This window comes from Diadema antillarum, unplaced genomic scaffold (assembly GCF_040938485.1).
Source record: "Diadema antillarum isolate AM-2024a unplaced genomic scaffold, OU_Dant_1.0 scf00000004, whole genome shotgun sequence".
Taxonomy (NCBI): Eukaryota; Metazoa; Echinodermata; class Echinoidea; order Diadematoida; family Diadematidae; genus Diadema; species Diadema antillarum.
This window is the reverse complement of record NW_027270893.1, coordinates 1-12594: the sequence shown is the minus strand read 5'-3', so window position 1 is coordinate 12594 and position 12594 is coordinate 1. Positions and strand designations below refer to the sequence as shown.

The window sequence follows — 12594 nt, the reverse complement described above, 5'->3', positions numbered from 1 at the left end:
AAATATAAGAAGTGCCTTTTAAATCGTTTTGCACGGCTACTTTCTGGCGCTGACGTCCTTGGACAAGATTCTTTTATCCACCATTCCTTCTTGACCCAAGTATGGGTGCTGGCAACGCCCGGCGGAAAGAAATGGCATGGCCCTCTCGAACAACTGCGTCAACGCTGAAGAGGCCACCCTTTAAAGAAGGAATGCATGGTTGTATGGGAGACTGTGTGCATTATAGTATGTAACACGTGCTTCAGTGAAGGATTACTTTTGAGATAATAAAATGATTGTTAATCGATTGACTGAAAATGTTAATCAGAACAAGCCCAACAAGGGGGTTCGATGTAGCAGATATCACGGTGAGTTTGAAAAGTTTTTGTATTTTCAAATATCTAATTCGTCAATGGTAGTGGTCCAATACCATTGACAAATTAGACATTTGAAAATATAGGGCTTTTTACACTTGCAATTTTTTTGCTTAGTCCCGTACTAACGGTGGGGCTAAGGGGGGGGGGGGGGGGCTTAGCCCCACCGTTGGTACGGGACTTTCCTTAGCCCACTTTCTGTTTACACTTGTTTTTGCCAAAGTGGGCTAGCCCCACCGGTAATCCCGTACTATCTGGCCCTGCAAAATAGCAGGGTTAGCACCGCAATTGCGGTGCCAAGCAAGCGAGTGTAAACAGAACAAAAAAAAAAAAAAATAAAAATAATCCGGAGCTAAGCGACGGAGACGAAGCCAACCCCCACTGACCAATCAGAAACGAGGTAATCAAGTGCTGCCGGTGCGTGCGTGTACTTGTACGGTGCACAGCGTAATCATGAATATTCATGTGGTTTGGAAAATACGGGGCTAAGAAATACAAGCGTAAAAAGGTCAGTTTTCTCCTTAGCCCAGGACAAGAGCTTAGTACGGGATTTATTGGCGAGTGTATAAAGCTGAAAAAATTGGTACGGGACTAACGATAGTCCTGGGTCAGAGAAAGTACGGGGTTAAGAAACACAAATGTAGAAAGGGCTTATCGAAACTTTTAAAACTCACCTGGATATTAAGAATACGAAAACAAAGGAGGTAAAGCGGGGGAGTGGTGCTGGGAAGATCAGTTCCCCATCCTGCTTATCAGCTTTAAGAATGCTGCGTGCAAATATCATACTGCTTCTCCCACCCCCGTTTCAGACAATGTTTACCAAAATATTATCAGGTACGTTATGATAGTACTAGTGGTAATAACAATAATAACAATAACAAGAACAATAAAAAGTGATATTTTTGGTAACGGGTCGTTATAAGATTGTGTGGTTATCTCTACTGTACTACGTACTATTTATTCCTTTGATTTTTTATTTTGTGCTGTACTTCTGCACACATATTTCTCACCTTACTTTAATATGTAGATATTAAAAAATGTCATCCATTCTCTGAAAATACTTATTTTATCATTAACGTATTGAAAGAAAACAAATATGAAATGAAAAGAAAAAAATGAGATGAAATAAAGCCAAATCAAATCAAATGAGTTTAGATCTTTCTCCCAACTACACAATGGCTGGTCTGTAGGCAGGTATAGGAGGAGCCTGAAACAGATACCTTGCAAACCGAACTGTCACTGTACAATGACAGTTTTCGTCAGAAATACTTTTCGCGGCACGGATTTCTTGCGCTTTCATAAGATGGGTGAGCTGTATGGACTGATACGATAATAACGATGAGTAATCTGACTATGGAAAGATCTAAAATCCTCAAGTGGGGTTCCCACTATCACGATTGGTGCCACGATTGAGGGGTGGCACAATGAAATACAAAATAACAACACCACTGAAACATCCACCAGAAGCAGAATGTTTCACATGCCCCATAAAGTAACCTTTGTGACTTTTGAAAAGTGACCATTGTCGTGGATGTACGGTCACTCGTGCATGACTATGAAGATCACTGTCATTATTTTTCACATAGAAGGTAGTCAATAAGTGTAGCAATACCCCTGCGAAATAATTTTGCTTAAGACTTTTTTTTTTGGTTAAAAAATTCAAAAAGATCCCATCCTCTTATTTAACTTCAATTTCATCATATTTTCTTCATGTATTTCAAAGGAAGGTGAAAACATTTGTCTTGATTTTTTTTTTCTGGAGAAGATGGGGCAATGATCTCATCTTGTGTATTCGGTTTTTTTTGGGGGGGGGGGGGGCGGAAGGGTGAGCACGTCGATTCAATGATCTATTAATTTCTTTAGGTTAACTTAGAGGAGGGACTATCTGAAGCTGTGGCTGGCCTAGGTGATGCTTTCTATCTGATGATAACGTAATCGTCATTCGCAATACTGCAAAGGTCGCGTTCTCATCATCCTCAACCTGTCATCCCTTGCCATCATGAATGGTTGTGATAGTAGGCCTAATCACTCTGCAGAAGTTGAGGAAACAATGAAATCCATCGTCAGCCGGGCTGTAATATTTCCATTCGGGTCCAATCGCACCTTAAATGGGGGCGCTTTTGATCCCGATCGTGAAAGATATCGTATCTTATCTCAACAGCCCGCATTGGTTCGCGGTATTCGTATTGGAACGTATCAGAACATAGCTGCACGCACCAAATCGGGGATCCCGATCGTAATGATAGTGGTAGATCGGAACCAATCATGGACTCAATCGGGACAATCCTATCGGATCGTATTTGAACGGGAGACCAGATCGTGACAGATCGTATTGCTTGAAATAGACCAATCGTGGCCATATCGCATCCAGGCGAAGCAACACGTATTGACTCGCATAACCTCGTATCCAAACGTGAAATTTCAGACGAGTTCAACGAAACTTCCACGATCAGTTACGAATGTCCAATCGTGGCGTTCGTAATAGATCGTACGATAGTGGGAACCCCGCTGTGAGCACCACTAGATATAATTCCATCATGGTCGTTGGTATGAAATCATCAGTTGTTGTTTTTTTTTTTGGTTTTGTTTTGTTTTTTAGAAGAAGAAAAAGATCTGATGGCAACTATGGAAATGATACGTTAATTAACGCTTCCAATAAAGCACTCGACACTCTTTGCTCTGTACATAAGCGTAGACAAAATATGATTTCATTTCATTTCAGTTTTATTTCATTTCCGGCCAAAACATATGATATGACAATTTCATATAAACAAATTAAGTACAATGCAACTATTACAATGCAACTATTACAAATATGATAGCCGCCTCAATCATGATCCCGCCGTATGTTGTCTGGTATTTTGTAGTCAAAGTACGCCATATCGGTGGAAAGCCTTTGTCTGACTTTTTCAAACTGCTCATCAGAAAGCGTGTTATAGTAAGTTTTCATGATGGTGTCATCGCTGCTATTCGAAACGTCAAGTGACTTGTATGGGTGGAATCTAGAATCCACACCCATGAGCTTTAGTGCCTCTATGACATCTTCGGTATACGTCTCCAGTTTGCCAATGTAGTCGTAACCAAGGCAAGGGTTGCAGAGCTTGTACACGTCCTGCCAGTGAATGTCATGATTCTTAGCCAGGTAGTAGTCGATGAATTCTTTGAAGGTGACATTATACATTTCACTTTTTACCGACGGGCCAGGCATTTCCGCTTTAGAGTGATTTCCATATTTCATGTATATTTTCTTATTATGATGACGACGTTGGCCAAGATTTCTATTGGGATAGGCCTCTAGTCGATCTCGAAATGCAGCCAAGATATGAGTGAATGGATTACGAACGAAGATAACCTTCGTAAAGTTGGCAGCGTAGAATTTCCTTGCACTCTGGTTTACATTTCCCAGGTACTTAAATTTTTTCTTTAACAGTGTGTTGGATTCCCTCGCGGCCAGTTTGGCGTCCTCAGGTATAAAGCCGTTGACGCTGAGGAGGAGTCTGCCCCAGTTCGTCCCGCCACACTTGGGGAAGAGGAGAAGCAGTGTCCGCTGATTCGGGAGAACCCTGAAAAGGCCACAAGCCTCTGCATGACGCGGGGAGGAAGTGATGTTGTTCCGCAAACATTCACGCCGCAATGTCTCTTGGCGAGCCACCTGCCTGTCTCTTATACTCATTGGTGGTGAGGTTTCCTTCACGAGATATTTTGGAGGATAGAAACAAAAAGGATTTTTATCATCGTGAAGGAGGAGCTGTAAACCAGTGTCCTTGAATCGACCAGATGTACATGTATCATTGTAGAAACCCCATCTCATGAAACAAGTATACTGCAGGTGTGCAAATGATGAAACCTGCAAGAATGTTATGATGACCCTCGCAATTTACTTTAATAATAAAAAGAACAAATAAACCTTAACAGAGGCATATTCGAAGAGAGTCATTTTAAAATTTGTTTAGGAAGGCTTTCAATATACGGAGGTAGTACCGGATAACACAGGCTATTGGCTTCTAGCCCAAGTTTGAGAGCAGTTTTCTTTTCATGTCTGATATGGCAGCGTGCTATTCGTGTATATAGGTATTGTACAGATACGAGTCTGTTCATTTAATCTTTCTGTCGGGGGTCCTTTTCCCTTTGTAGCCAAATAACAAAGGAAAAGAAATAAAGTCTCCCTCTTTCGCTCTGTTTGTCGTTAGCACATGACGTACACGAATGGGAAACATGAAAAATGGAAATAGCAGCGTGAAAATATTTTAATGGTTGTTGAGACTTTTCTAAGAGACAACTGTGAATATACTGCGGAACGATGTTGCCATTATTATTATTTTTTTTAATGTAGCCAACTTTGATTTCTTTCAGATGACACAAATAAATAGCAGCCAGCCTAATCTCTTTCTGTTCATACAACTTTTTTTCTAAAAGAACGAAAATTAATAGTTATTACCTTTTCAGGAGTATGTGTGACCTCTCTGTGCAGGGTTCGAGCACCATAGATCTGCCTTAACCTCGAGGTCTTATCTGTGTAGAGAATAACCTTGATTCATAATGTTGCCTTCCACAGAAAACATGTTTTGGACATTAAAAACATCATTCGTTCTTCCCGATATTCATCACGATGTCATTGGTTTTTGTTTGCTCGCATTCCTTCTACTTCTAAAGTCAAAACAAATTAGAATATTGCATTGTGAAGTGAAAGATTTTTATTAGCTGTCTATGGAAGCGTATTTGTAGGTTCGAATCCCTCTAGTTCCTTTTTTCCCGACAAGTTTGTTAGAAATATAGTTCAGCAGTTGGGATCTTACAACTACTGTTGTACAGAGGGAGACAGCTGATGAAAAGCTTTCATATAACATCTTTGGTTTAACTTTGCCAATCTTGAGTTTTTCCAGTTTTCTGAAAGAGTTATTCTGCCTTCTAACATTTGGGATCGTAGAACAGACAGGAAATGGCGGTTTTAGCTGTTATTCTAGAAGACATTTTGTGTGTGTGTGTGTGTGTGTACAAAAGTATGATGAGATATGTCTATAAAGGCCCCATTGCATTCCTTGAAAACGCTTTACATACTTTAATAAAACAAAAACCATATACAGCCAATGTGTGACATTTCTGAGAAGCATTGTCTATGCGTCATTGATATGATTTACTAAATTCAAAATGCCAAATGAACTTCATTAGAAAAATAATGTACGTGTTTTGGCTTTAGGTAATGTTACATTTGTAAGCGACTGCAATGCTAGTTTCATGTATCCCCCCCCCCAAAAAAAAATTAAAAAAAATACGTGTACAAGAACGTCAAGTGCAGACAGGCCCGTGAGTATTTATATTATTTATATTATCTCAACGTATTTAACTGTTTCAGACGCTGTATTCGTGGTATTCACGAGAAATTAATTATATTCCCAACTTCTTTGACAGGGTTCGAAGCTTGTGAGTTACACTAATGCAAAGTTTCGTCGTTTTAATAGGTAGGCAACTAGACACACTACACACACACATGTATATACCGTGCAAGCACATAGCCATCAACCCGGGTATCTTACATTGATGCTGGACCAAGATACCGAGATGCCTATAATAGAGAATGATTGATATGGGAATGGTAAACCTAACAGGAAAACATTATTAATATTCCTTTTTAATCTTAGAAATAAAGAGTTAGGTGTAACTTGTTCACACAGATATATCTTTTAATTCGATGAAAACGTTTGGAAGAATAATAAGATACCAACAGATGTAAGGTGCTTAACCCAAGCTCTTCTTGAGATCAATTTGATACAAACTAGCCCAATCATTGGCTGGATGGATTCATCCTAGAGTTTAAAATGGCTTTTATAAAAAAATTTCAATAAAACATATATATATTTTTTTTTACCATGCTAAGATCTTAGGACAAACAAGGACATGTCTATGCTAGGTGTTTTTTTTTTTCATTCGTTTTGACCTCCTCTTATCTGAAGCCGGCATAATTGTCCATAGCATAGCTTATAAAATAATATGTCTTCTTCTCACATACACCTCATATAGACCTGGCTTGCGCTCGGATTCTTTTTACGGTATGCATTTGGGCCTGAAGGTGCTTAAATATCCACAGTAAAGGACTCCTATTCCACAACTACCCCCATTACCACACGTTTACATACCTGCTCATGCCTATATCGATTCTTCACTCCATTCAGTTTGGAGCAGAAGAAAACATTGATATTGAAATCACGAATTAGACCAAATGAGTATATTCTCACTTTTTCGAGAGCATTATCTAGTGGTTTTTGTTTTTTGTTTTTTCTTTTATTCATGCTGAGTCACTAAAAGTGTTGCCGTCATGATAAGAATTTTTAAAGAATAATGTCATGGCATACCAGTACTCTTGTTGGTTTTTATTTCTATTTTTTAATGGGTGGCCGTTAATGAATCGCTTCTAATAAAACTGCCGATAAACGGAGAGTTTGATAATTCGAGTACTTTTAAAATAATTGTAAAAAACCAAGAAAAACTCAGATTCTAACTCTAGATTCTAGTATAGGGCTATTATATATTGAATGCACCCCCAGTCTGACACCCTTAGATTCCGATAATACACAAGGTACATCCATGGGGAGTACTATTTGCAAAATGCTGTCACAAAGCATATTGAAATTGTGTGCAGCTTTGCACCGTTACTCTGGGAAATGTATTAATTTTGCAAACAATTGTTAAGTCACAATGCAAATGTGACATCGCGTACTAAACGCGTCGTATCGTCGCACTAAAATAAAAAAAAAAATAGTGACACCACAAAGCAATTTTGACTTTGCGCGCAGCTCGTACCAGCTACGGTCAGCATGTGAAAGGTATCAATTTCTTGTAAAGCAATTGTGACGTCATAAAACAATTCTGACATTGCGCATTGCTTGGCACCGTCACTCAGTAAAATGCAACATTTTTGAACAGAGCGATATTTGTATGACATCACAAAGCAACCTGACGTCGTGCGCTGCTTTCTACAGTCCCTTCCAAGCACAACACGACTTCTCTCTTCGCATTTACCCCATTTTCCCTTCTTTTTTTTAAATATTTGATTCGAATTATAAAACAACTTAACTTTGCCTAATTTCGAGTTTCTGGTTAAAAAAAGATAGGCCTCGGTGTCTTCAAAAGAACTATTCACTTTTCAAATTTATAATTTTTTTTTCAACAGAATCTACAAGAAAGAATATGATACATTTGACATGCGAGTCGTTGATAATATACATAGCCAGACAGGGATAGGAACATGTTCATGTCTACCTGTTTAGTACAAAAAGAAACATACACTGTGTGAAAAAAAAAAGTGGAGGTACCCACTCAAAAGACTATGCTTGTAACATGTGGATACCTCTGAGGGGTAACTACAAAGGGTGCGGAAAACTGGAAAAGTCGGGAATAGAAAAAAAAATAAAGTAAAAGTGTAAAAAAAGGAACAGAAAATAGGGAGAAGAGGAAGAGAGGGAGAGAGAGAAAAAAATCCCTATATTATTTGAATGCATACACCAAGGGGCAAAGCCCACAGAGACAAATAGCCACGTGTTTTTGAGAGTGATACAGTTCGAGCTGCTTTCCAGCGGATCAGACTGTAACTGTGAGGGCACGTATGGAATAAAAAAAATACTATACGCAGTAAAAATGGTCGATGCCTTAAGAGAACGCAGCCTACGGTGAAAAAAGAAGAGATAATGGCTTAGCTTACGAAATACATTACAGAATTAAATTTATTCGGTTGCATTATAAGACTTCAAAAGAAATATCCTCAATCTCTTTTTAAAAGCATTCAATGTCCATAGGAAGGGAGTTCCAGAATCTTGGACCTGCATATTATAAAATTCTGTTGAGCAACCACGGTTCTTAACAAAGATAAACGAAATTAATTTGACTGTCTGGCTGGATATCCATGGTATTAGACCGGGGGCCCAGAAGATTTATTCAGCTGAAAAGGGTCACACTTTTTAATAGTCTCATCATATAGGGATGTGTCCAAGGGTCAATAAAATGCATTGCTGGCAAGTCACATCCTGTACCGTAAGCCTAGGGACCACAAAAAGGGACCCCGAAAAATGGATTTATTCAGCCGAAGGGGGTCACGGACAAAAGTTGGTGGATATTGTTCCTTTGGGTGTACTTATCATGAAAACAGCAATGCCAGCTATTTTATCCTGTACGGGGCCCCAGACAGTAGCCCCAAAGGGCCCCAGAAATATGGTGTTATTCAGCTGAAAAGGGTCACGGCTAATTTCTTTTGCAATGGAAGTAGTTCCCATCAGAGATATCCAAAACACCAATGCCAGCTATTTTATCCTGTACGGGGCCCTAGACAGTAGCCCCAAAGGGCCCCACCCCCCATAGGCCTACGTACAAACACACACAAACATTGATTTTATTCAGTTGAAAAGAGTCAGGGCTAATTTCTTTTGCAATGGAAGGAGTTCCCATCAGAGACATTCAAAACACCAATACCACCTATTTTATCCTGTACGGGGGCCCCAGACAGTAGCCCCAAAGTGCCCCACCCCCCATAGGCCATACGTACAAACACACACAAACATTGATTTCATTCGTGCAGCTGAGAAGAGTCACGGCTAATTTCATTTGCAATGGAAGGAATACCCATCAGAGATATAAAAAACACCAAAGTCAGCTATGTTATCCAGTACGGGGCCCCGGACAGTAGCCCCAAAGGAGCTCCCCCCCCCCCCCGACACACACACCCACACTAGTTTCATTCAGCTGAAAAGAGTCACGGCTAATTTCTTTTGCAATGGAAGTAGTACCCATCAGAGATATCCAAAATACCACAGCCAGCTATCTTATCCTGCACGGGGCCCCAGTCAGTAGCCCCAAATTGCTCCCTCCCCCCCCCCCCCCCCCACACACACATTGATTTTGTTCAGCTGAAAAGGGTCATGGCTACTTTCTTTTGCAATTGGTAGTAGGCATACTCATCAGAGATATCCAAAACACTAAAGCCAGTTATTTTATCCTGTACGGGGTCCCAGACAGTAGCCCCGAAGTGCACCCCCAACACACACACACACACACACACACACACACACACACACACACACACACACACACACACACACACACACACACACACACACACACACATTAGTTTCATTCAGCCAAAATGGGTCACGGCTAATTTCTTTTGCAATGGAAGTATACCCATCAGAGATATCCAAAGCACCAAAGCCAGTTATTTTATCCTGAACGGGGCCCCAGACAGTAGCCCCAAAGTGCCCCCCCCCCCCTCTCCACATACACACACCCACACACACACACACTAGTTTCATTCAGCTGAAAAGGGTCACGGCTAATTTCTTTTGCAATGGAAGTAGTACCCATCAGAGATATCCAAAATACCAAAGCCAGTTATTTTATCCTGTATGGGGCCCCGCACAGTATAGCCCCAAACACGGGTAATTTCTTTTGCACTGGAAGAAGTACCTATCAGAGATATTCAACACACCAAGGCTAGTTATTTCATCCTGCACAGAGCCCTAGACAGTAGCTCCACAGTGTCCCATCCATTATACATGTACTGTGAATCAGCTGAAAATGATCTTACAAATTCTTTTGTAACGTTAATATCAGGGCCTGCTGAACAGAGATATCACAAACACTAAAGCAAGTCATCTTATCCTGTATACGGGGTCCCATAGGTTACAGTAGCAAAACACTCAAGAAATTTGCAAAGGAAGCATACTTCTGTATAGTGCACAACCAAGATGACCATATTACGGAAACCAGTCATTTCATCTTGTACTGGGCCCAGGTTACAGTAGCCATAAAGTGCCCCTCCCCCACATAATTATTATGACATCATTTAGCTGAAAAGAGTCATAGTTGTTTTTCTTTTACAATCGAAGTAGGCCTTAGTTTACATCATAGATACCCAAAACATCAAAGCCAGTTAGGTTTTCCCAGCCAATTTCGCACTTTTGTTGGTTCATTAATTTTGAGAGAAGGTTCGATTATTCGTAAAATGGGTATTCAAATTGGCTGGTACCCTACGTTCATTCAAATTCGCCTTGACTTGCCGAAAAGTGTATTTCAGTCATTAAATTTCGCAAAAGACAGTCAAATTCCAAACGTGTTCATTCAAATTCAAATCATGCTATTTCTTTGTTTCAGATCTTTTTAACATGTCTTTCTGTGTGTGTTTTCGTTTCATCTATAAATCACTGTTATAAAGCAGTAAAAGTGTCATATTTCTTATCTAGTATAACTGGATTTGGTTGTTCTGTAACCAGATTGGTAACGCTCCTTCTCTTTCATATACATGTCATTATAGGCCTATACGTGTACCAGTAATGCAGCTTAACTTCATTTTTTTATAGTAATGACAGCACAATATATACAGACGTATATCTCTAGAAGACATAGAAAGAATTATTTAAAAAAAAACATTTGAGGATCATAACCTTGACTTCTTGTAACTGGCCGACCGCTCGTAATAAAGCGCTCGTAACGGCCAGATAATGTGTGGCTTCTTACTTCTTTGGATTCAAAAAGCACGTTAAAAAATGGTGTCAAAGTCTCTTAAACGAATACGAAAACATGAAATGCTATGATGCTTACAAAACAATAACTACGACGAAAGAAAATAAGGAAAGAGGCCAAGCATGAACATATCTGTTTAATTGACTGCAGAACATGTTAAATTAGATGGGCAGAAATCAATTTGAATGAACGAGCGCAGCATGCAATCACGTGACTATATCATTATGAATTTATGAATGAAAGGATAGTGGAATGGTACTTGTCTTATATATGGATTTCAGTTGAAAAAGTGTTATTTAGAATAAGGTTAGAGGTAATGTGAATGTTTCAAAATAAATTTGAATGAAGAGATTAATATGACATTGAACTACCATGTCATCTAGGCGAAATTTTTGCTAAATTTAATTCAACATTAAAGAATTCGATTAAAAGAGGTGCGATATTGGCCCGGATGCAGGGCCCTTGACAGGTATAGCCCCAAGGTATTCCCACCCCATATGAATTAATTGTTTTTAGGTGAAAACAGTCTTGTATGCCTATTTTCCTTGGCAGTGGAATTAACAGCTGAGATACGTAAAACACAAACCCATCCAGTTAAGGGGCCCTCAGCCAGTAGCTGGAAAGTGCTCCCGTATTATTTTATTCTAAGTGAAATGAATCATTGCTATAATTTCTTTTGCAATGGAAGTAGTACTCAAGGAGGTATCAAAAACACCGAAACCAGTTATATAGCTGTACGGGGCCCCACGGAGTGTTCCTAAAGTGTCCCCACATGTAATTCCACTATCAAGATCTGCATCCCGATCTATTCATTCTGTCAGATCGGGAGAGAGCGGCAAAAGTGTACGGGGACCGGGAGCATCGTAGCAGCAGCGTTTGGGTGATGGGGTTGGATCTGGCAATTTTACAGATCGGGAAGAAATTTTGAACTGGTTCAAAATTTCTTCCTCATCTCCCCATCAAGATTGACCTATTTTGAATCGTAGCTCAAACGGGGAGAGAGCAGTGACAGTTTAAATAATTTTTTTCTGACCGTAGTAACAGCGGCACAAGAACGGGAAATATCGTCTAAACTAGACACCGACGACATGGTCCCGCTGCTGCGCCGCTTTCTTGATCAAAGCACGACCTTCCCGCTTTAACGACGCTCTCACTAAGTTCTCTACTCTCGTATAAAATCAAGGCCTGTTCCTACGACGCTTCATTCCTGCTTCGATAACGCTATTGGCCGCTTTAGCTACGCTGTTCCTACGCTTTCCCAGACTCAATTATGCACGTCTTCCGCTCTCGCCGCTCTAAAATCGAACGTAGCCGATACGCTGGAAAATGTTTGCCAGAACAGCAAAACTGATGATGATGAGGAGGACGCGTTGTCGTTGTCGCGAAAATGAAGACGAAGGAGCGCATATTTAAGAAGAAGAGATGCAAACAATAAAGAGAATAAAGCAAAACACTTTGGAGCTACTGTACGGGACCCTGTGCAGGATAAAATATCTGACTTTGGTATTTTGATATCCGATGGATACTACTTCCATTGCAAAAGAAATTAGCCGCGACCATTTTCGGCTGAATGAAACCAATATATATATATATATATATATATATATATATATATATATATATATATATATATATGTGTGTGTGTGTGTGTGTGTGTGTGTGTGTGTGTGTGTGTGTGTGTGTGTGTGTGTAGGGGGCACTTTGGGGCTACTGTCTGGGGCCCCGTACAGGGTGA

The 12594-nt window shown here is 40.0% G+C and overlaps 1 protein-coding gene across 1 annotated transcript; it reads right to left on the bottom strand.

Moving 5' to 3' along the window:
* Positions 1-3180: 3180 nt before the first annotated feature.
* Positions 3181-4026, bottom strand: LOC139742788 (carbohydrate sulfotransferase 12-like). Its single transcript, XM_071653339.1, has one exon. The coding sequence runs from the start codon at positions 4024-4026 to the stop codon at positions 3181-3183; it is 846 nt and encodes a 281-aa protein (XP_071509440.1).
* Between the last annotated feature and the right edge of the window lie 8568 nt (positions 4027-12594).